Source organism: Rhagoletis pomonella, unplaced genomic scaffold (assembly GCF_013731165.1).
Source record: "Rhagoletis pomonella isolate Grant_MI unplaced genomic scaffold, Rhpom_1.0 Rhpom_scaffold_00001, whole genome shotgun sequence".
NCBI lineage: Eukaryota > Metazoa > Arthropoda > Insecta > Diptera > Tephritidae > Rhagoletis > Rhagoletis pomonella.
The window spans coordinates 5143320-5165202 of NW_023458555.1; the positions used below are offsets into that span (position 1 = coordinate 5143320).

The following is a 21883-nucleotide window of genomic DNA, read 5'->3' on the forward strand; positions in this document are numbered from 1 at the left end:
TTTTTTTTTCATACTTTTAATTCTGACACTGCACAGGAAGGATAAATACAGTGGAATAAACCGGAAACTGACAGAACTGAAGGAAAATATAAAATACATAACAAAAATTCATTCAAAAAAACTGACAGTCGCTTAACATCCCTTCCGTCGCAACCTGCGCAAAAATTCATGTGCCGAGAAAATCGATGCAAGCACAATGTGAACGTCAATTCGCTGATTGAATGCTACTAAAGTGTACGCCAGCAAAGGCGAATAGTCGTGCAAGCGGTTGTCGTGTTAATTATATAGAAAATAAATGTGTTTAAAATATAATTTTGTGAAAAGAATTTGAAAGGAACTCCGAGAAAGCATATTTACTTGCATAATAGATCATCTATATATCAACGAACTATAAAACAAAGTTCCAGAGAAGAGAGACTCACTTCTCGGAATATCCGATATACTTTTACTAGCACCGTTTTTTTTTTGTAACTTCCTGCATTCCAATAAGAAAAGGTGCTAAAGATTATGGGAGTTACTGATACAACTTCAGAAGATGGTGATTCATGCACCAAAATAACATTAGAAACATTTCGTGAAATTTTTCGCAACATAGAGCCGGAAGTACAAATCGATGCTTTTGAGGTAAAAAAATATATATGTATATTTAAAAAAAAAATCCACAAATACATATGTATGTTTGTATGTATCTACATATATATGTACGTATGTAGATATGTACTTTATATGAATAAAACAATAATGTACATACTGATGGAGTATTGCATTTTTCGCTGAACAATCAGCAAAGGCTCCAAACACGATTTCAGTATTACATCATTGCTAAAGCCTCCGCCACCCAACTCATCTTTCTCTACACATCACACATTCAGTTGATTCTGGGCTACCACAGATGTGTGCTCTTAATTATTACTATAGCTAAGTGTGTAATGCGAAAAGCGAATTGTATTAATTGCGGCAAAATGTTTATTTATAATTCAATAGCAAGCAATTGTCGCAGGGTTGATGGGTCACAGAATCAAATTGCTGTTGCCACTGCGGCTTTTGGCTGAATTGCGGTTAACGCCGCGAGAGGAGAAGCTATGCAGTGCAAACTAGTAATTACGATGGTGTGTAAACTGCAATGTGCACTAGTAATTTGTTGTCTTAATCCGATGCGTTCTGGCGCTTGAACTAGTTAATTTTCTTGAATGAATGTATGTATGTTGTATGTTGTATTCTTCTACAGGAGGAGCAAGGGTCGGGCCGCGGTGACAACTATACAGCCACTTTATACCGCACACATCTTAGTGGGCAGCGAAAGAGCACAACAGACGGTAAAAAACAAAAATGGGAAAAGAATTTAATCTGTAAGCGATTGCCGGAAGATGTTCAACGCCGTGAAGCTTATAAGAGTGATAAGCTGTTTAGGTGAGTTTGAATACTCTCAAAATGCTCCAAGTACAAATTGAGTATGTATGTGCATATGTATGGGTAGTATGTATGTACATATACATATGTATATTTGAACTCGTTAAAAAAATATTACGGCATATAAAATACTGTGCGTCGGCCGGGAATCGAACCCGGATCAACTGCTTGGAAGGCAACTATGCTGACCATTACACCACCGACGCCACCGTTAAATCTTCGCCAAATTTTATACACATACACACATATGTATGTATGTATGTACCTGAAGTTACCATATCGTTGATTAAAGCGGAAGTAAATAGAACTGAAAGCAAAAGTTTGAACCATTTTATAAATTTCTTAATAACACTTTAAATTATAAATTTCTAGGAATGAGGTTTTATTTTATACGGAAATATTACCGGAATTATTGAGATTTCAATGCACAAAAACGGAAAAGGCTTTTGAAGCTACTCCCAAATGTTTTTATGCGCGGGGAGACCTTTTGATAATGGGTTTGTATAAGGAACTTTAAAATGCATAATCCTCCACAAGCAATAAATCGTTTAAACCCATTCCAGAGGACTTACGAGTACGCGGCTTTCAAATGACTGATCGTCAGAAGGGTCTTACCTTAGATGAAACTCGCTTAGTATTGAAACAGGTGGCTCAATTCCATGCTTTAAGCTTGGCGTATAAGTTTGAAAAACCTGCTCAATTTGAACGTTTGCGCGCACTGGTAACAGAGGGACTTTTCTGTTCCTCAAATGAGAATTGGTACAAAAATTACTATGAACGTTTAACAAAGGACGCCATTAAAATGGTAAGCTCTTCAATGACGATAATAATGCGATGCATGCATATGAATGCCTACTTACATAAATATCGTTACCGTATTATATAAAGACCCTAACATATTTTTTACTACATCAAAAATTGTGTTTCTTTGTTTTCTTAAAACCAGTTAGGGAGTTCACAAGGTGTTGTATACTGTCATATTGTTGTACATATGTCGTAAACTTAAAACGGCTAAAACTATGTTTAAGGAATTCGCAAGCTACCATAAAAGTCGTATTATGAAACTTCACACGGTTAAAAAATATTTAGTTGTAAAAAAATTTAAACTGAAGAAGTTTTATAACTACTCTGTAAAGAAACATTTATGTTAGATAGGGCTTATATGAAGGTAACGATATGGATGTATGTTCATACTTAAATCCTATGTATGTATGTTATTAATTTTTTTTTTTTAGGTTTCCGATGTTTTACCAGATGAATCTAAATATTTGGATGCAATGAGGAAATTCGCCGGTTGTTCGTCCTTCTTTTCACAAATGGTTTATTTAGTGAGTACCGAATCCGCACTATCGGCAATTTGTCACGGTGATTGTTGGGTCAACAATTTCCTCTATCGATACGAATGTGTCGATGATATCACAGAACAAAAAAATGCTGTTGAGGTAAAATATTTTAATGGATTTACGTTTAAAAAATTACCATGTAGCTACGTAAAAAATTTCTTTAGGTTTGCTTAGTGGATTTTCAGCTGATACGATACAGTTCCATTGCGTTGGATATAGCAAATTTACTATTTTGTTGCACAACCAAAGCGATGCGTGATGAACATTTAAACGCCTTCATTAAATTATATACATCCGAAGTTTTTAGTTGGTTGAAAACATTGTGCACACACATACCAGAATCATGTGACAGCGCCGACAAGTTTGCAAAATTGTACGTTTCTTATAAAAAATATTCCGATTTATTTACATAGCACAAATAAGTATACATTTAGATTCTATAATTAATTTATAACTCATTTGCAAAATTATTATTATAAAACTTCCTGAAGATTTCGCGAGGAACTGAAAACCTATGGACGTTTTGCGCTTGGTCTTGCTTTGGATATATTACCAATGTCAACTTGCGCATCGGAACATGCACCGGATATGTACTTAAATATACATCACGACGAAATGGAAACTGGTGCGCCAATTTTGAATTTTCCGCCCAACGATCTTTGCCGACGAAAAATGACCGATATAGTCATTGACATGGTCGATAGGGGAATGCTCTAATGAGATGATTTTCCTGATACATATTACTCTTCGAAAACTAGGCTAACAACTTTTCTGGCAGTATCTATACGTCAAAAGTTAGAATCCGGCATAAGCTTAGGTAGCATAAATGAATGTTAACACTGCAATTAAGTTTCCTTAAGCATACATACTACAATATATTGAACTTAAGAATTACTTTTAGCTGCGGTTTACAATATACGTATTGTAGAATTGATATAAGTACATATGTATATGTTTACATAATAATGCACACAAAGAAGAATATGTATATGTATACATATAAGTACATTGTTGTAAGCTAAGATTATTGGTAGTTACATGCGTGTTAGAATATTGGCTCTTTGAATATGCGATAATCTCTAACTTAAATAATGTATTTAGTATACTAAATTTAAGAACTGTTAATGCGGTATGACTGACTTGTTAAATGAAGTATTTAAATTGTATGTCATTGCACACTTTCTAATTAAAAATTATTTTCATATGTAACTATTTTATGTGCATAATATGCATGTATAAACGTTTCTAATTCATATTTCGAGCTGTATTTGCGCACATCCGAGCACAATTAAAGACATGTTAAGCTGCAGGTCGCGTCAGCGATTAGCAATGTTGCGGAAACTCTCTGACTATACCCACGTATTAATTCTATTGCCTAGAAGTATTAGTTAACTGTATTTGGTATTTTTATTTAAATGAAAAACTTGTAATAAAGTGTTATACATTTAGTTCGGTATGAATCGATATATTACGAAGGGATAGAAAGGCCTATACATATTATGTATAAGCATGAGTCTAAAATTTAAAAACAAACACAATTTTATAAATATAAACTATGCGGCTCAAGCGCAGAACTAACTTTTATTAAGAGTGCTGAAATATACTCAAGCGTTTGACTCTTCAAATTGACAATAACAATTTGTAATTTTTATAAATATTACATATTGGCACATACCAAGGCATATCAAACAGGTAGTAACATTAAGAGCAAAAACAACATTTGTGTGTTACTTCTGGTATCGAAAGTGTCAAAATCTGTGAAATACCGGAAAGAAAAAATTGAAATTGAAAAATAAAAATTGTTGCATCTTGCGTTCTTAGTAAATTTGTTTGCTTCTCGAAGCATTGATCCATCCTTTGCATTGCCCAGTAATTAGCGTTTGTGCTGCTGAGTTGGGCGAACGTTTCAAAAGCTGCTATTCAATCGCTTCTTTTGGATGGAAAAAGGCTTCACATGCAGAGATTTTAACAATTTAGAATTTTTTAAGAAACTTAAAATATTTGACATTTTCGAGACCAAATTTGAAAAAATCAAATCAGCCCTAACTCATTTTCTTTTCAAATCCAGTACCTACTGTTGAAAAAGTCTGCCGATTACTCAATAAAAACCCATTGGTTTTTAAAAATAACTAATACAGTTTAAAATTAGTTATATTATTCAACAAGAAAAGCCTTCGAAAGAAATTCGCAGCCAAAGGACTCGATTTTCTATGCAGCTTTTTCATCACCCCATAAAGAAACCAAAAAGTTAGATAGGGCCTTTCTATATTAAGGTAACGATATGTATGTACGTATGTATTTATAAAAGAGCAAACAATTTGTAAAATGTTCCAATGCACATTCAAGAACTGACTACTTATGTTTTTATGTAGCAGAGGAACGCTATCCCATACATGGTATGCAATTTAAATAAAAATAAACGCTATAGCACGAATTATGCATATAAATACATACATTTTGTATTTTTTATTAGTATTCTAATTAGTAGTCGGCCTTCGCAGTCCAACTGGATTTTGTGGTTAAATTTCCCTTATCACAGTTATTACGTAAAAAGCGTAGTCCTGCTTCAATAGAACGTTCGAGTTCATTGCCTGATTTCGACTTCTTAGCATGCGTCGATGGAGCATAATCCAGGTCTACTGGCGGAGGTATAGCCGCACCTGAACGCTGGTAATCCGTGTTCTCCTCGGTATCATTTTGTGCTTCATAGTTACGTCTTTGGAAAGTCTTACTTCTTTTCGATGTCTGATAAATGGCGAAATTTTCGGCAGCCGACGCAGATGGCGTCATATTGTATTTGTCGGTAGAAAGTAATTCATTTGGAGGATGCATGCTTGTGAAATTCCTACGTTTAGGATGGTATTGCCTCTCTGGCGAATCATTTACAGGTCCAAATTCTGCAACGCGTTCTCCACGTTTCTTTTCATTCCACTCTTCTTGTGACATGGGCAATCGTTCTGGTTTATATATCCATTTTGGCTCAGGCTCTCCATTTTCTTCGACCGTAGTGTTATCAGTTGCGCATTCTTTTTCTTTATCCCATGGTCGCACGTGAAGTTTTCGCTCTAAGTCACGTTGCTTTTCCTCCCGCTCCTGTTTTCTTTGCAACTTTTCGGCCCTCTTGCGAGCTTTACGTTCTTCTTTGGTCTCCTTTTCTTTATTTACAATCTCTTCCTTCGTTTCATTTTCCTCAAGCGGTGGCAAACCAAGACGCGCACGCTGTCTATTCTTCGCAGCACGAACCCGCTCAGCTACAATTTTTTCACGATGTGCTCGGAGTTCATCGCGCCGCTTTTGTTCTTCTAATGTACGCTTTCTTGTTTCCTCTAATTCTTTCTGCTGCTTTTTGCGCTCTTCTTCGTCTGTAGAGAATGCATAATAGCCGACACCGTGCTGTCGAGCCTCATCGAAGAAAACATCTTGGTAATGAACATCTGCTTTATCGATATTTTCTTGTTCCTTACGCTCCCAGTTAGCGCGTTGTTCATCATGTTTGGACATCATGGAAACCCCATCGCCGAAAACACTTTCGCTTGGCATGGGACCAATTGGCGCATCGACGTCTTCCCCACTAACATTAGATACGTTTTTAGAATTTAGCATCCAATTAGCTTTAGTCTGATCCAATCGCTCGGGCATGCTGGCTGCTAATTCTGCGTCTCTGCGCTGTACTACTTCCAAATCCTTTCGCAAACATTTTCGTGTGCGACCCAAACAATCAGTATATTCCACCCAGTCATCTTCATCCTCATGACTATTGTCAACGTCACTTTCGCTGCGACTGTCTGAATCTGATTCTTTTGCTTCATTCGAGCTTCCATGATTAGGCCTCTCCATCTCTTCAATTAATGCATCGTCTACACGGTCGTCCTGGTGCTTACGATTGAATAATACTAAGCAATTATCATCAGAGTTGAGTTGGCCACCGGTGCGGGACATACGTTCATAGAATTTACTTTTCGCTTCCAGTACACGTCGAGACTTTTCCAGCAACTCTGAATCTTCGTGTTCATAAACGGTAGCACCTTCAAGTTTGTCGACCTCTTTGGCACGTTCCTTCTTATCCCTTTTGGAGACACTAGCGCTGCTAGAGGTTGCTTGAACAATGTTTTTTGAGGAATATTCGTTCTGCTGATTGGGTGCTTGAATTGCCTTAGCTTTGTTTACTTCAGCTTGTTTGCGTAGAAGTTCAGCTTTTAAACTTAAAAGTGAAGATAAATTAACGTTGATGACCTTGTTTGGATCATTCATGTTTTTAATAATGTTTGCAGACAAAATATAAAACAATTGTTTTCAGAAAATTAAGTGGAATTAGAGATGTAAAAAGAATCGTGCTATCTGATATCGCAGTATCACAAGCTATCGATGTATGTACAAATATCAATGAATCGATACAATATACATACGGTGACCATATTAATTTGAGCCGATTGGAAGACAAAACATATTTTTGCAAATTTTTTCCACAACAGCTTACAGATCTTAAAGCCTTCTTCAATTTTCCTAGGTGTTTTAGCCCTGAAACAGTATCCTTACAGTAACATCACAAATTTGTAGGATAGTTTTCTGGAGAATTTTACCCCGTAAGATTTATTAAAAGAAATCGTTAAATTTTATTATAATAATGTGCAATTTTATGTCGCTAAGGCTTATCATTAATTGTTGGAATTTTTTTTGTTTATGGTGTTACGAAATTTTTCAAAACAATGTTAATATGTTCAACCATTTTTTTTTTTTCAAATAGAAGCAAATGAGGAGCACTTTCCACCCGCACTTTATTATACTCAATTTTAGTTAGCTACAAAAATGCAAACCAATTTTTTTTCTAAAGATTCTAATTAAAAAGTTTGATATTTTAATGAAATATTGCAGAATTAATTTTTATTTTTTATTTTTGCACAAAGTTGGAAATTTGGTATTTGGTTTTTGTTAGGAAAAGAGCTTTACTTTCATAAAATAAATAATAAACATTAAATGAACTAAGGAAAAGTAGCCAACACTTACAAAAATATTGAGTTCTAATTTCTATTTTGGTCATGCATTCCCCGATTCGAATCACAGCCATTCAGATTAAAAAATAATAACTGTTTATGGAGAAAATTAAGATCATATACCAAAATCCCTATAAAAGTTTATAAAACCATTTGATCTTGAAATGAATTTATATTCAGCATTTAATCAGCAAAAAATAGGCAATCGGAATATAAATTCATTTCAAGCACAAATGCTTTTATAAACTTGTATAATAACAAAAGAAAAACGGCCGATGCCGATTCTTTTGGCCGATACTAGCCTCAGCAGTGGCCGATTAATCGGTTGGACTCTAGTCGAAACACCGAATACGGGACAAATACAGGACATTAAAAGAAATACAGAACATTTGGACACCGGACACCGACGCCGAAGCCGAACATTAAAGTTTAGTTTCAAGTTTCAAAAATAATAGATCTGTGATTTTTGATTCCGTAACAAATTATTTTTATAATTTTTTAAATAAAAGAAACATCACACAAACATACATAGTTGAAAACAAAAACAAAAGAGGCAAAAAAGTGCAGTCTTGACGTTAAAAACATTTTAAGGACTTGAATAACTTTTTCAAAATCAATTTGAGTATAAACTGGCACTGAAAAACTGGCCCTAAGAGATTTAATCGTCTATTTAATTAAAAAAAAAATATTCGCAATCGGAATGCAATCGCAACCAGAGTCGATTTAAGAAACCCTACAGCTAATACCATACGGAAACATGAACCAAAAAGACAAGATCACGCGGGCTGGAGACTAGCCCGTTGGAATGGCATTTAGGAAAAAAGTTGAAAAGTTGAGTTTGTTTACATTTCTTCGTTGTTTACAATTTGGTGGTGGCTTTTTACTGCAATTTTCTTCATTTTCACTTGTGACAACGTGTGTACACATAAGATAAAGAATAATTTAACACAACGGCATGATTTATAGAAGAATTTGCATAAAAAAAATGATTTTTCATGCGTTCAACAATTTCGCGGTTTTCTCCGTTCTCTTCGTTGTTTACTTCTTACAACAAAGATGGCGTCGAGATTTCGGCAGCTAGAAAATAACTTTTTTCGTTTTTTCCTTCCCGCGTGATCCTGTGTCTTTCGTTCATGATACGGAAACATGAACGAAAGACACAAGATCACGTAAGAACAAGAGAGGGAAAAAAGTCGATTTTTTTAGCGGGTTCTACGCCATCTTGTTTCACTGGAAAACGAGCGAAAAGTAAACAAAGCAAAGAAAACAACGAAAACCAAAATTTGCCAAAATTATTGTCAGCCACTTTAAACGCACAATTTAGGTAAAATGATGCAACAAAATGCTTTAAAATGTGTTGTCATGTTGAATTAACTCTTCTTTACTTGAATAAAAGTGTAAAATAGTGTTGCTTGTGATGTAAACAAACGCTCAGCTGACGAACCCGCTTTCGCAAACTTTTTTCTCAAAACCAGTTACAAATACAACGTCGCGTTCTTACGTGATCTTGTATTTTTGGTTCATGATACGGAAATGGAAATGTATCATGAACGAAAGACACAAGATCACGCCTTCCTGAAAGAAAGAAAAAAGTTATTTTCTAGCTGTTGAAATCTCGACGCCATCTTTGTTGTAAGAAGTAAACAACGAAGAGAACAAAAAAAACCGCGTAATTGTTGAATGCATGAATAATCATTTTTATTGTGCAAATTCTTCTACAAATCATGTCGTTGTGTTAAAATATTCTTTACCTTATGTGTGCACACGTTGTCACAAGCGAAAATTAAGAAAATTGCAGTAAAAAGCCACCACCAAATTGTAAACAACGAACAAATGTAAACAAACGGCTAATGTCAAAGTCGCCCAACTTTTTTCCTAAATGCGATTATAACGGGCTACTAAGAAGAAGGCGTGATCTTGTATTTTTGGTTCATGGAAATGTATGTTAAAGAAAGAAAGAACAATAAAAAATATACATGTTTATCCTATTTTTTGTCCGTCTGAACGAATTTTAAAAGTTCTATAAAAATGTATTATGTTTGAAAGGCAACCGCTTTCAGCTGGCAGGGAAACCTGAAAATTCCTGCAAATTTGCGTTCGTGCAGAAATTTGCAAGTTTCTCAACATGAGAGAGAATTCGGGAGAATTTTTTCTTAGGTCGGTGTTATGCAGACAAACTTTTGTTTGCCAAATTAAATGGCGGCTGCTTAGTTTGCTCGGAGGTGGTTATGTCGAGTTTGGCACAGGGTTGCACGTTCATTATGGTTTTCATGGCTATTGCCAACACGAAATGAGAATTTCAGATGTACATAACGCGCAAAATTTAAAATTTTTGTATATGACAACACCGAATTTGCTGCAGTTTGACCAAACAAAATTAGTTTGCTGTGAGAGTCGCCAAACTCGCTCTCTCCGAGTTTGCTGCAACAACAATTGCACGCAGTTTGCCAAACAAAATTTCTGCATAACACCGACCTTACTTTCTGATATTTTGAGTGTTGGATAATTCTTGCTGGATTTTCGATGAGCAAACCTATTGTCTAATGTAAACGCGCCGTTACCAATCCCAAAAATTACACACACCCACACAAAAAACACACATGCTCGTCATTTTCTGACATTTATCTTGGTACGCTTTACTTGCAGTTTTTGCCGTATGCTTTTAAACTTGTGCAAGGTGCGACAATTAGCTCGAAAAATCCAAATTTTATTAACATTCTTGTGGAAAAAATAAATGTAATGGCCAGCCAGTGATTTTAATTTTTCAACGGCCAAAAAATCGACTGTGTGGCAAGCGATATACATACGTTAATTGGTGGCAAGATCATATTCCATAAAAAATTTCTCGTACTACGGTAGCGGCAAATGTATAGAACCTCAGAGAGAAAAAATAAGTAGACATAAAAGTTTTAAGCAAGTATATTCAGTTCAAATTACTGAAAATTGTTGAATACTCCTGAAAAAAACCCTTTCTGTTAGGTTTTTCCAAATTCGACTTAAGCAGTACCTTGTGTAATAAACCAAGAGGAGGAGGTGTGAGAAGGCGTTGGTAAAAAAGTAATTGAAGTTAATACATATTCGAAATATCGGGCTGCGAAGGAAAAACAAAATTATTTATCTAGTAGCAAAATCACTTTGTGAAACTAATCATCTTAGAACAGAATCCTAAAGTGGTGAGATGTCGCAGCACGTGCAAGATGCCACTGTCTTTGAGCGACGGTTGCGGCCAATTTATGGTGAGTGTATGGGGACACGTGCATATTAGAGCATGTGCATGTATGCGTTAGCGGATACATGACTGGGATACAAGATACCAATGATTTTTTTCTTAAATGAATCTAGTTCTGAAGTTTAAAATTACGATTCATTTTACATTTCTAGATAGTCTGGAAGTTGGAAATAACCGCAAAGCTCTTCAAGAGACCGAAAAACTCCTTAAAAAACATCCAAATATGTGGTGTGCTCGTGCATTAAAGGCATTGGCTCTACTGCGTTTGGGTCGATATGATGAGAGTCAAGTCATGTTAAGAACTGTGAGTAGCGAGAAGCCGGTGGATGATCCAACACTACAAGTTCTATCTTTCTGCTACAAAGAATTGGAACAATGTAAGTGTTTCTTGCTTCGATGTTCTTGCACGCTCCTATCGTCTGTATTTGTATACTAGAAAGCTTAAATATCCGAATTTACATATATATGTATGTACATATATACTTGAACGACTACCCTGTAGGGAAATGAGTTGTACAAAGTTTGAATGTTTCAGGATTTAGTTTTTAGATTGTCAAAATAAGATTAGCAGTAGGGTTATTTTCTTGTACACAATTTAAATTTGATGAAATATGGTGAAATAATTAAGTTTGCGTTTCAGTATCGGCTTCGAGGGTGACGGTAACTAAAAAAAATCTTTTGATTCCGCCATTAACAGCGCTCTAAAACGATATATATTTGCAGATAGTTACCTTCATATAGCAAGGCCCTAACTCATTTTCCTTTCAAATCCAGCACTGTTGAAAAGTCTGCCGATTAATCACTAAAAACAATTGGGTTTTAAAAATAACCAATGCTGTTTGACAGCCTTCGAAAAAAATTCGCAGCAAAATAATTTGATTTAAAAAATAATGTACATTATTTGATCGCATCTCTCAACTTTTCGTTGATGGAGTTAATCAATTTGTGCACTGAACGGCTCATATGTAAATGCTACTTTTTGTATCTACTCGTATGTAAAATATATTAGAACGTATCAGAAAAGTAGCATTTACATATGCAAACACATATCGTGTAAGAGCGTACTAAAGAAAAAAAAAGGCTGTTTAGTTGGCAATGAAAATAGTAAGAAGGTATGGTATAGACAAATTTAATGAACGGAGAGCAAATTTTAGAAAGATTTTTTGAGCTCATACTAAGATTTTTAGGGTAAGGCTTCTAATTAAATCCTGCGATACTCCAGTCTTGACCTAACCAGTGCACAAAACAAAGCTTGAACTGTGTAAGGTTTCGTAAACGTCTGACAGTTGCGGCGAATAAAAACTAATATCGAATGTGAGTGCGAAAGAATATAATCGACATGATTACAAAACTGAGTCCGGATATAATAAGATGTATGCAAAGTATTGATATGTGAATGTTGAGCGACAATTTACAACATTTAGTTGCGGACATCATTTTTATTCCCATTTTTACATTTTATTATCAGGAAAAACTACAAATTGGAAAAAAATATTTTGGTTTTGCTTTACAATTTTTGGGAATATTTATTTACATGGAATTCACGACAAGACCAAATATTACTGACTTTGTCATGCAGTGATCATTGATGACACTCAAGCGACTTTTTATAAGTGACCTTAAATATCTCGGACGTTGTTCGTCCATAGAGCTACATCTGCTATGTATGTATATATATACGATGTCATTAACGTCGCATTAGTAACGATGCCACCGGTGACCATTTTCGCTGCTGGGTTATGTTGGGGAAAGGTCTCCGAAAGGGTCGCCGAAAAGGTCACGCTAAGGACTATTATTGTCCCTGGAAAGGTTTTGGCCTTAAAAATCGTTTTGATTCAAACTTTTACCAATTTTGGAAACACTATCGTTAGTTTTTTTTATACTATAAACCTAATAGTCTTAAAAAAATATTAGGACTTTATAAAAGAAGTGTTAGGATTTATTGAAAAACGTGTAAATGCTTACATTCTTAGATTTTTTTTGTATACTTTTCATGACCTAAATTAACTTATTTTGTATAGATACAAAAGTAAAAGAAAAATATTTTTTGATAACTGCGTTAATACATTTACGAATTGTGAGTCCTTCAATTAATATTAGCTCGTTCCCGAATTCCAAAAAGTTTTTTAATAAACTCCCGTCAGCTTACGAGTTTATGGGAATAATTTGGGATTTTTCGGCACTTTTGAAACACCATTCTGTTTGAATTAAATTAAATATTTTATTACATCCCGATTTGTTGGTAGCTTGTTGTATTTACAGCTGCGAAGCTCCTACAATAAAACTTTACACTTTTAACAAAATTAATTTTTAATATAAAATTAAAAAGTTTAAAAAACAAACGAAAACGACACTGAAGGTAGCAAAACGCCAAAACCGATTTGCATCCAAACCAAATTTGATAAGGGATGACGGAAATTCGTTATTGAGAAAACGGCCCTAAAAGACTAGGGATAGTATTTCCAAATTAGTGAAGGTATAAATCAAAACGGGTTTTAAAATTATAGTTCTGAGCGCGACCTTTTCGGCGACAAAAAAAAAGCTGCTTTTAACAGGTGCCTAAAAAAATGGAACACCCAAAGCTTTTTCTCTACTATTTTTCTTTCATACATATATATATGGTTTTTCAGTGATAGTTTAATCTTAGATCATAAACTGCGTTTATCTTGAACAGCTGGCTGACATTTGATTGGTTAATCTTAGTTTAAACCAGCCAGCTCGAGTGATTAAACTAAGTTTAAACCACAGCCGTGCACTGAAAATCTGGCCTCCTGTGTATTAGTATAGGGGTATTCTCGATCCGTTGCATACTGTCTAGTCTGAATTTTCATATTGCATTTCTACCTAAAACTAAGGAAACCATCCTTTGTGATTGTAGCACACAGCAATTAGTTGTCTGCGAAAATTTTGTGCACTCATTAAGTCTAAAATTTTGGCGTCCGCTTATGCACAAAAGCATGTGGGCGCATGTATACATATGTATGTACTCGTAGTAGTCGTTGCTGTGGCACACGCCAGCATAGCACCTAGATATAATTTATTAAAAACGTTTTAATATTCAGACACCAAGCATTATTATTTACAAGTATTTAATTGACACGTTATTTATAGAATTATTTTTAAAAGCGAACATTATCCTTTGCAGTGGACAAAATTGTATATTTGTATAATAATGCCGTAAAACAATCGCCCGGCAATGAGGAACTTCTGGCCCACCTCTTTATATCCCATGTACGTCTGGAGGATTTCAAATCGCAGCAATCGGTTGCGCTGCAACTGTATAAAGCACAGCCAAAGACCGCGTATTATTTTTGGGCCGTGATGAGCGTTGTTCTACAGGTACACAAAATATTTTTTATGTGTATAAATATAGAATTCTGTGGCCTTTTCTTTTTAATTACATGCATACATATATGCTTATTTGCAGGGAATACGTGGCCCAGAAAGCAAGTTTCCTGAAAAAACCAAAATTTATTTAGCACTCGCGCAGCGCATGGTTGAAAAAATGATCAATGAAAACAAACTCGAGTCGGAACAAGAAGTTTATCTTTATTTGCATATTTTAAAGTTACAAGCAAAGTTTAAAGAGGCATTGGAATTCCTTAACGGCGCGCTTTGTGAAAAATTGTATCCGGGAGCTCCCGTCTATATGAAAATTGATTTGCTAAAACAGTTAAAAATGTGGCAAGAGACAAATACGCTGCTTAAAGATTTATTGAATGATGAGTAAGTGAAGATAAAAATTGGAATATTTCGTAAATAACTCTATACAGATGTACATATCGCACATTTTCTGCAAGTATGCGGAAATGCCCGCTACCTGATGTCGTTGTAACAGCATACAAATTCCCTAAGTGTTTTTGGGGAGTGTGGCTGGAGTGACAGTTAGTTCTTGGCCAGATTTAAATCTGGATCGTTCCGGTTACGTAGACCCGACTGTCGTGGGAACGCCCGTTATCTGTTCTTCTAAGTTTTGTAAAAATTTCATAGCTAGACTGATTATCAATAGCTTATTAGAACAAAATACCCAATAAACATTAAGCTTGGTTAACAATTCGAAAATGATTTGAAAACTAACATTTTTTTTAAGTCTCACCTTCGATAACGAATTTGGAAATGGATGGTATTCGATCCGAGAACTAGGTCATTCTTCAGCAAAAGGGAACCTTCGCTATCGAATGCATTTTCCCTTCGTTATTAATTCGAAATCCAGCCCATTGAAATTTTAATGAGGAGAGTGATTGTCTTATTACCCCTTCGAAAATGAGCTGGATTTCACTTTATATCTTTTTACTATGGATCTCATTTTTTTCGACCCATTTCGAGTGTATTTGCAATATACTATAAACGCTGGAAAACTTAAGGTTAGTTATGAGTTCGTTGTCATTTCGATATTCATATTGGATATCGAAGGTCATTTTCGAACGTTCACCACATGTTTATTGGGTATGTATTCACTTTTACTACATATTCAAAACTTAAAAGCCGCTTTTCTCGAGTTTCTGATTTTTTGGATTATGAGACTCTTGGAGCAGATGTCCGATATGTCTAAGTATGTGCTAAAAACATAGTGGAGCGGTAACCAAAGAGCATCGAGCAAAGCGTCGATTACAAACGTATATGTTTCAATGGGAGCGCGCATATTGAAGAGCAAAGCCTAGAGCTTTGCTCGATGCTAGCTCGTCGCTTTGCTCGCCGCTTCACTATGTTTTTAGCCTTAGGTTGATAAACTACTTATTACCACCATCTTTTGATTCAAAATTGTATGGTTTAACATATTTTTTTGCAAGACGTGACCGTTGGGACTACTATCAGGACTACTTAGGAAGCTGTTTTGAATTGCAAAAGGAAAATTCACTAGATTCGCCGGAGGAGAAAACAGATGACCAAAAGGAAACAGGTGGACTAAATACATTAGACGAGTGCCACGATTTTCTATGCCAGGTTTGCTAATTTCGCACCTTTTAACTATTTATGTTTATTAAATATAATTCTTTAGATGATTGAGTCCGCTGAGCGCAAAGTACGTGGTCCATATCTTGCACGCCTGGAGCTCCATAAGCGCATGCGCGCAGAAGGCATGGATGCAGAAGCTCTGCTTGGTGATTTTGCTGAGCTAATCATTGAATATTTCCGTTTATTTGGCGATAAGCCATGCTGCACACACGACATTGCGCTCTTCTTGCCCTCCATCAGCATGGAGGCGCGACAGCACGTAGCTACTAAACTACTGCTGGAAAGTGGCATTAGTTCCACGACTTTGCCACAGAATGTAAGTCCGAAGTATTTTATATTTTCAATTGGTATAGATTATAATGTGATGTATTTCAGAAAGAACAAATGCAAAAGCACATATGTGCTTTACAGATTTCACGCATTTGTGGTTCACATCTAGACTTGCAAACAGATCACTTGCTAGCTTTTTATACCGCTCTGAAATTACACTATGAGCATGGATTGAGTTCTTTCGGAAAGAACTTGCTGCATACCGATATGGGTCCATCCGACCCATACGCGCTGTTGGCCGCAAATGTCATGTACGATGTTAGTTTAAGAGAAGAAAAATCAGACCGGATCTTTGAGGCTCTTTGCCTGCTACAATATGTGCTTCGTAATAGCACAAGCAATTTCCATGTGAAACTGCTTAGTTTAAAGATTTATCACATGTTCGGCTGTATGTTGGGTGCACAAGAAATGTACGATTACTTGGACATTAAGCAGATACAACTTGACTCAATGAGCTATATCCATTGCAATTTATTGCCACTGAGCGGCCGATTCTCCATGGCACGCACCGTTTTTGACGCCACCTTAAAGTTTTTCACCAACAGCTATAAGGAGCGCTTGGAATACATAACATTGACATATCGTTTCTGTACCTTTTCCAAATTGGAAGAGTTTATGAACTTTAAAGAGCGTCTTACCAATAGCATTCATTATGTGAGCACCTCTATAGAGGCGCAACTGTGTGATCTTGTTATGCTATATGGCAATGTGCGACAGAATCTAGCAACATACACTGCGATGAGCATTGAACCTGCCGACGATCGCATTTCATGGCATGAACTTTCCGACAATCGCGATTTGGGCGCATTGATACGCTGGGACCCCGTGCATTTGGTTAACGTAGAGGAAGATCGCAAGGAGTCCTTCGACCAGGAAGTGGAAGTGCTACAAATACGTCAACTACTGCTGCGGCTAGTGGCATCGTTTGTAGACATTTTCTATCAGAAGACGAACTTGGATGTAACAAATTCGGCAAAGGGTAATCAAAAAACCGCTAATAGCAATAGTAACAATCAAAATAACATAACAAACGATGTGGAAACCATTAGAGAAACTGACACGATCGAGCTGCTGCGCGAGTCATGGTCTGGTCTATTTCAGCGTCTGCGTCTCATGAGCTACAAACCATTGTCGAATCGTTATCTAGTCAATCTGCTGCCGACCCGATTGCATCTGTTGCTTGAAGTGCCGTATGAAGAGTTCTTTAGTTCGGTGGCGCAGCTTATTCTGGATCTGTACACCGGAGCCGCCAATCTGCCTATACAATGCAAAATAGTTAGTGACAACGCGACTAAAATTGTGCAACTTTGCACACAAGTCATATCGGAGAGTGACGCAGCGATGGATGGCCTTTGGCGGAGACGTGAATGGCAAAACAAGGTCGCAGCCTGTGTAGAGGTATAAGCTCGCTAATAGAAATAGCTGGATAAATATACTATGTGACTATTTTTTTTTATTCATTTGCATTCAGATACTGTCTCTGTTCGCTTTTCTTCTGTCGATGATCTATGAAAAGTTGCAACAACCAGGAAAGAGCAAGCCACGGAAAAGACCGGGGCAGGAAAATAGCGATGTGAATGTAATTCATGAAAAAGAACGTAGCCAGTTAGTTGTTGAGTTGATGCGTCATTTAAAAAAAGCAATTTCAAAACTGCGAAACTGCCATTAGTAAGTGATCTGATTAAAGTAAATATTAAAAAAAGTAAATTCTTGACTTCTTTCTTCTTAAAGCTAATTGGAAGACCCCAATGCTGCCGCGGGAGCTGAATTCCTTTATGGCGGACATGTCACTGAAGCCAGAAGTAGAAGCAACGCTCATAGGCGACGTGGCATCAATCTTCAAAGAATCACATGAGCTTATGGTTACAGAACTCCGAAATTTGATCAAAGATAAAATGCGTATGTTGAGCAAGTAAATAGCTTGTCATGGTTGCTACCCGTTACAACAGTGTTCTTTTTGCTGTGCAAATAAAACAAAAATACCACATACATATATACGAAAAACAACAGTGAATTGAGAAATTTTAAAGGAAAACATTGCGTTTTAAATAAGAGAACAAATCATCTACTACATAAAAAAAAGATTGGGAGTTAAAATATAGAAAAAAAATGCAATTATTTTAATTTACAAAAACTTTTGAATGGAAAAATGTTAATGATTTCGACCTTCCAATCTTCATGATTATTCTACTGACTATACTTAAATTTTAATCAGCACCTAATAGACAACTAAACTATTGGGTATATTTTGTTATTTAATTTTTAGTTAATAAATAAACCACTTGGGATATTTATTTGATTTGGTTTCATGGATTTCTAAAATATAACGTCTTAAGTAAATTGTTACTATTTTCAATCCTAGCGTATTTCTCCTGTGTTTGAACTTGACTAATCTCCTTTTACAAATTACGCTACATGTATGTAGGCGTTTACATTAAATTGAAAATGCAGCCAATAGCAAATTACTGTTATTTTTTTATGATAAAGTTTATTGAGGAAATAAATGGATGCTTCCTTAACTAATTATTTAGCTTACTGCTTCTAAATAATTTTCCGGGCAGTCAAATTCCAAATTAGCAAAAATATGCTTGTATATCAAAGGAAATTGTATTACATTTTTATACAGTGTTTAATTCTTCTTGCCGCTTAATTTGCTTAATAAGCACTTTGGAACGGGGATCATTTTGATGTTGTAGTGTTTCCAGGTGCGCCCGAAGATGGTGACCCCGTGTAAAGCGTTTACCACAAATGCCGCAACTATTTAAAAATTTAAAGTGGATGCCTACCCAAAACTACCGATGAAAACTTTCTAATACATACCTAAATGGTTTTTCTCCAGTGTGTGTTAGCATATGCGCTTTTAAAACCCCTGAATACGTGAAATTTTTGCCACAGATATCGCAATTGTAAGGCCGCTCATTTCGGTGCACTCTAAATTAAAATGCAATTAAGATTCCTGTAGTTTTTTTGAATGAATTTTACCTCTCATGATCAATCCTATTGGAACGAGAAGCAAATTTACGATCGCAATATCGACACGCGAATGGTCGCTCTCCAGTATGTGTGCGTATATGTCGTGCCAATACACATTTAAGATGAAACGAATTACCACAAATTCTATAAGTTGGTAAAACTTGAATAGGATTTCTCTAAATCAACGTACCTATACAGCTGAGTTCTCAACTTGACTTACTCGCATTCGTAGATGCGCTCATTTCGGTGACGCCTCATATGCACCTGAAGCTCATGATTTCGGGGATATATATTACCGCAGATTTCACATATATGAATCCGTTTCTCTTTCTTGATTTTCTTTGTCTCTGCTAGTTTTACCTTTTTTACTTTTTTTGGTGTTCTGGTAGTGGGCGACGGTTGCAGTCGATCCTGCGATTCTTGTGAACTATCGCCATAATCTTCGATAATTAAACTGTCATCCACTCCTTCATCAAGCATGGGCGTTTCTAAGTAAATTTCCTCTTCATATTTAATATCAGGTTGTGACTCATTTACGGGGGGTTCTTCAGCATTTAGTACTTCTGTTTTTTCACTGTATTCCTGGATATATTGGGGCTGGTTTTCTTCATTTTTGTTGGGATTAGAGGATTTGCAGACAAATTTTCGTAAATAATCGTCGGAATTTTTGCATATAATTCGAAATTTGTGAGCAATTATTAGGAAAGCATTGCACTTCTTGCATATATTTGTAGGAAGTTTCGGCTCGGTAAGGATCTGTTGGGTAATTTCGTGTTTTAAATACATACGTCATTGTAAATTAAAGTTTATCTACATATTTCATAAACATGAAAATATAATATTTATATTTCACACCAAACTCATCGTTATTTTATTAAATTTGGTCTTTATTATTTATTGGCCTGGCATAGTAATTATCTAGAATTAATTATAGGTTTAATTACCTTTATGCCTCCACAACTCTCGATTTTTTTGTATAGATACACAGAATCTGCATCCTTGTCGAAGATAGATGTCATTTCTTCTCCGCTTTGAAGACAGATGCGGCATACCGTTGTCGGCGCGTCCAAATCCAGTTTAATTTTCAGCATGATGCAATAACACCTTTTATTATTTCATCATTAGTTTTCACCATATAAAAACTTAATTATATCTAATTTGTTACGAAAATTCTGCTAAAATTTATAAAAAAGGAAATGTCATAATTATTAGAGCTGGAGAAACATCGATGGTAGACGTGGGTAACTCAGCACTGTGCTGAGTTACTGTGCTGACTCTTAGAACTGTGCCGCACGCTCAGACTCACCTCTGAAAAAATTTGTAACTCAGTAACTCAGTTTATGTGCTAACAATGTATAGCTCAGTGTGCTACAGAGTCGATACGGTAACTCAGTTGATGTGCTGACACCTGCATAGCTCGGTGCGGCTTGCATTGTTTAGAACTGTGTCTATGTGGTAACTCAATTGATGAGCTCACACATTCACACAATACGATCTTCCAAAGAGTACCATAATAGATGGCATCACTAGACTAACCATCAATTGAATATACGACTACCAAATTTAAAAAGAAGCAAGGCGAATAGCCAAGTTATGCATACTTGCACTGCTATACCATTTTAACGTAAAAATCAAAATCAAACAGAATTCTACATGTGAAGTGCTATGCGTTGGGTAACCGCTTACATGCATAGCCCATTTAACAGATTCTTATGTGACAACTCTCCAGCAAAACTAAGTAGGATCACCAGTTGAAATCAGCTTTGTAAAATTTTTCCGGCCAGCTACGAACAGAAGCTAAGGATAACCTTTTCTAAATCGATTTCGATTACTAACATCATCAATAATTTCGATGTACATACCAATTGTGCGATAGCACACTTGTGCCAGCTCACTGTGCTGACTCATTAAAATGAGTTGGAGTTACTGAGTCAGCACACGAAAATTTACAGAGTTACCCACCCTTAATCGATGGAAAGAAATATCGATGAATCGATGTCTTTATATGAGCTGTTTAGAATAAACATCGATGTTTTCGCAAGAAGTCCATTATACCATGGTCTGACCGACAACGAAAACACTTTGAAAACGTGTTTTGGGAGTGTGGGCTGAAGGCTGTTCACACCGGCTGTTAGTGTTTTCATTGACATTTCTTACATCCTCTGATTACAGTTTTGCTACACAAAAACAAAACCAAAATGCTTCTCCCTCATTTTCTTTTCATTAGCAACCTCTTACTTTCATTCTTATTTTACTTTTGCCAGCCAATTAAAAATAAATCCGAAATGGCGTATTAAAGATGATAAAATATGACTTTCACTTCGATAAATAATCGAAAAAAAAACTAGTGAAGACACCGATTGGAATGAGTGGAACGTGAGTTTTCAAGTAGTTTTCAGCGAAAACTGGTTTTCGTTTGATAGATTTTACATGGACGAAAACACGAGTTTTAAGTCGAAAACCAGTTTTAGCAACGAAAACATGTTTTCGATATCGGTCAGAATATGGTATAAACAAACAAACGTTAAAAATGGAACAGTAAAGAACAATCGACGAACTATCGATTGCACTACATAAATCTTAATAGGGGTCTTCATCTAAAGCGATAGATTGTTTAAATTTATCAGTTTGTCCGCTTTCTTTCATGCACG

At 35.8% G+C, this 21883-nt stretch overlaps 4 protein-coding genes and 1 non-coding gene across 6 annotated transcripts; 2 read left to right on the forward strand and 3 right to left on the reverse strand.

The window, feature by feature from the left end:
* Positions 1 to 151: 151 nt before the first annotated feature.
* On the forward strand, positions 152 to 4480 carry LOC118736799. Of its 2 annotated transcripts, none has more exons than XM_036466839.1 (7): positions 152 to 624; positions 1229 to 1410; positions 1783 to 1907; positions 1974 to 2215; positions 2646 to 2852; positions 2918 to 3126; positions 3245 to 4480. In XM_036466839.1, exons 1-7 carry the CDS (start codon positions 508 to 510, stop codon positions 3468 to 3470), a joined length of 1308 nt encoding a protein of 435 aa, XP_036322732.1. In that variant the 5' UTR covers positions 152 to 507; the 3' UTR covers positions 3471 to 4480. The 2 variants fall into 2 exon arrangements, with proteins under 2 accessions (XP_036322732.1, XP_036322741.1); XM_036466848.1 differs by lacking the exon at positions 152 to 624 and adding an exon at positions 737 to 1109.
* Positions 1545 to 1616, reverse strand: Trnag-ucc. Its single transcript has one exon. It is a non-coding gene; the product is annotated as a tRNA-Gly (tRNA).
* A 702-nt stretch (positions 4481 to 5182) lies between the features above and the next one.
* On the reverse strand, positions 5183 to 7106 carry LOC118736810 (coiled-coil domain-containing protein 174). Its single transcript, XM_036466861.1, has one exon. The coding sequence runs from the start codon at positions 7002 to 7004 to the stop codon at positions 5235 to 5237; it is 1770 nt and encodes a 589-aa protein (XP_036322754.1). The 5' UTR covers positions 7005 to 7106; the 3' UTR covers positions 5183 to 5234.
* Positions 7107 to 10384: 3278 nt separating this feature from the next.
* LOC118736818 (phagocyte signaling-impaired protein) lies at positions 10385 to 18782 on the forward strand. The gene is given in 11 exon segments (XM_036466873.1): positions 10385 to 10661; positions 10724 to 10980; positions 11126 to 11350; positions 14119 to 14312; positions 14401 to 14699; positions 15764 to 15917; positions 15973 to 16245; positions 16305 to 17657; positions 17731 to 17892; positions 17894 to 17927; positions 17991 to 18782. Coding segments are annotated over 10 exon segments (2937 nt in total). The 5' UTR covers positions 10385 to 10661; positions 10724 to 10922; the 3' UTR covers positions 18176 to 18782.
* LOC118736834 (transcription factor Ouib) lies at positions 18722 to 20458 on the reverse strand. Its single transcript, XM_036466894.1, has 5 exons — positions 20177 to 20458; positions 19453 to 19988; positions 19242 to 19376; positions 19080 to 19190; positions 18722 to 19016 (listed from the first exon to the last, which is right to left on the reverse strand). Exons 1-5 carry the CDS (start codon positions 20321 to 20323, stop codon positions 18878 to 18880), a joined length of 1068 nt encoding a protein of 355 aa, XP_036322787.1. The 5' UTR covers positions 20324 to 20458; the 3' UTR covers positions 18722 to 18877.
* Between the last annotated feature and the right edge of the window lie 1425 nt (positions 20459 to 21883).

Bases quoted from the DNA above. Each gene is read 5' to 3' on its own strand.
- LOC118736799 (XM_036466839.1), top strand. From the start codon at position 508: ATGGGAGTTACTGATACAACTTCAGAAGATGGTGATTCATGCACCAAA. The intron at 2,216-2,645 runs GTAAGCTCTTCA...TTTTTTTTTTAG, and splicing joins CAAAGGACGCCATTAAAATG to GTTTCCGATGTTTTACCAGA. The intron at 3,127-3,244 runs GTACGTTTCTTA...AACTTCCTGAAG, and splicing joins GCCGACAAGTTTGCAAAATT to ATTTCGCGAGGAACTGAAAA.
- LOC118736834 (XM_036466894.1), bottom strand. From the start codon at position 20,323: ATGCTGAAAATTAAACTGGATTTGGACGCGCCGACAACGGTATGCCGC. The intron at 19,191-19,241 runs GTAAAATTCATT...ATTTTAATTTAG, and splicing joins AATAGGATTGATCATGAGAG to AGTGCACCGAAATGAGCGGC. The intron at 19,017-19,079 runs GTATGTATTAGA...ATTTTTAAATAG, and splicing joins ACTGGAGAAAAACCATTTAG to TTGCGGCATTTGTGGTAAAC.
- LOC118736810 (XM_036466861.1), bottom strand. From the start codon at position 7,004: ATGAATGATCCAAACAAGGTCATCAACGTTAATTTATCTTCACTTTTA.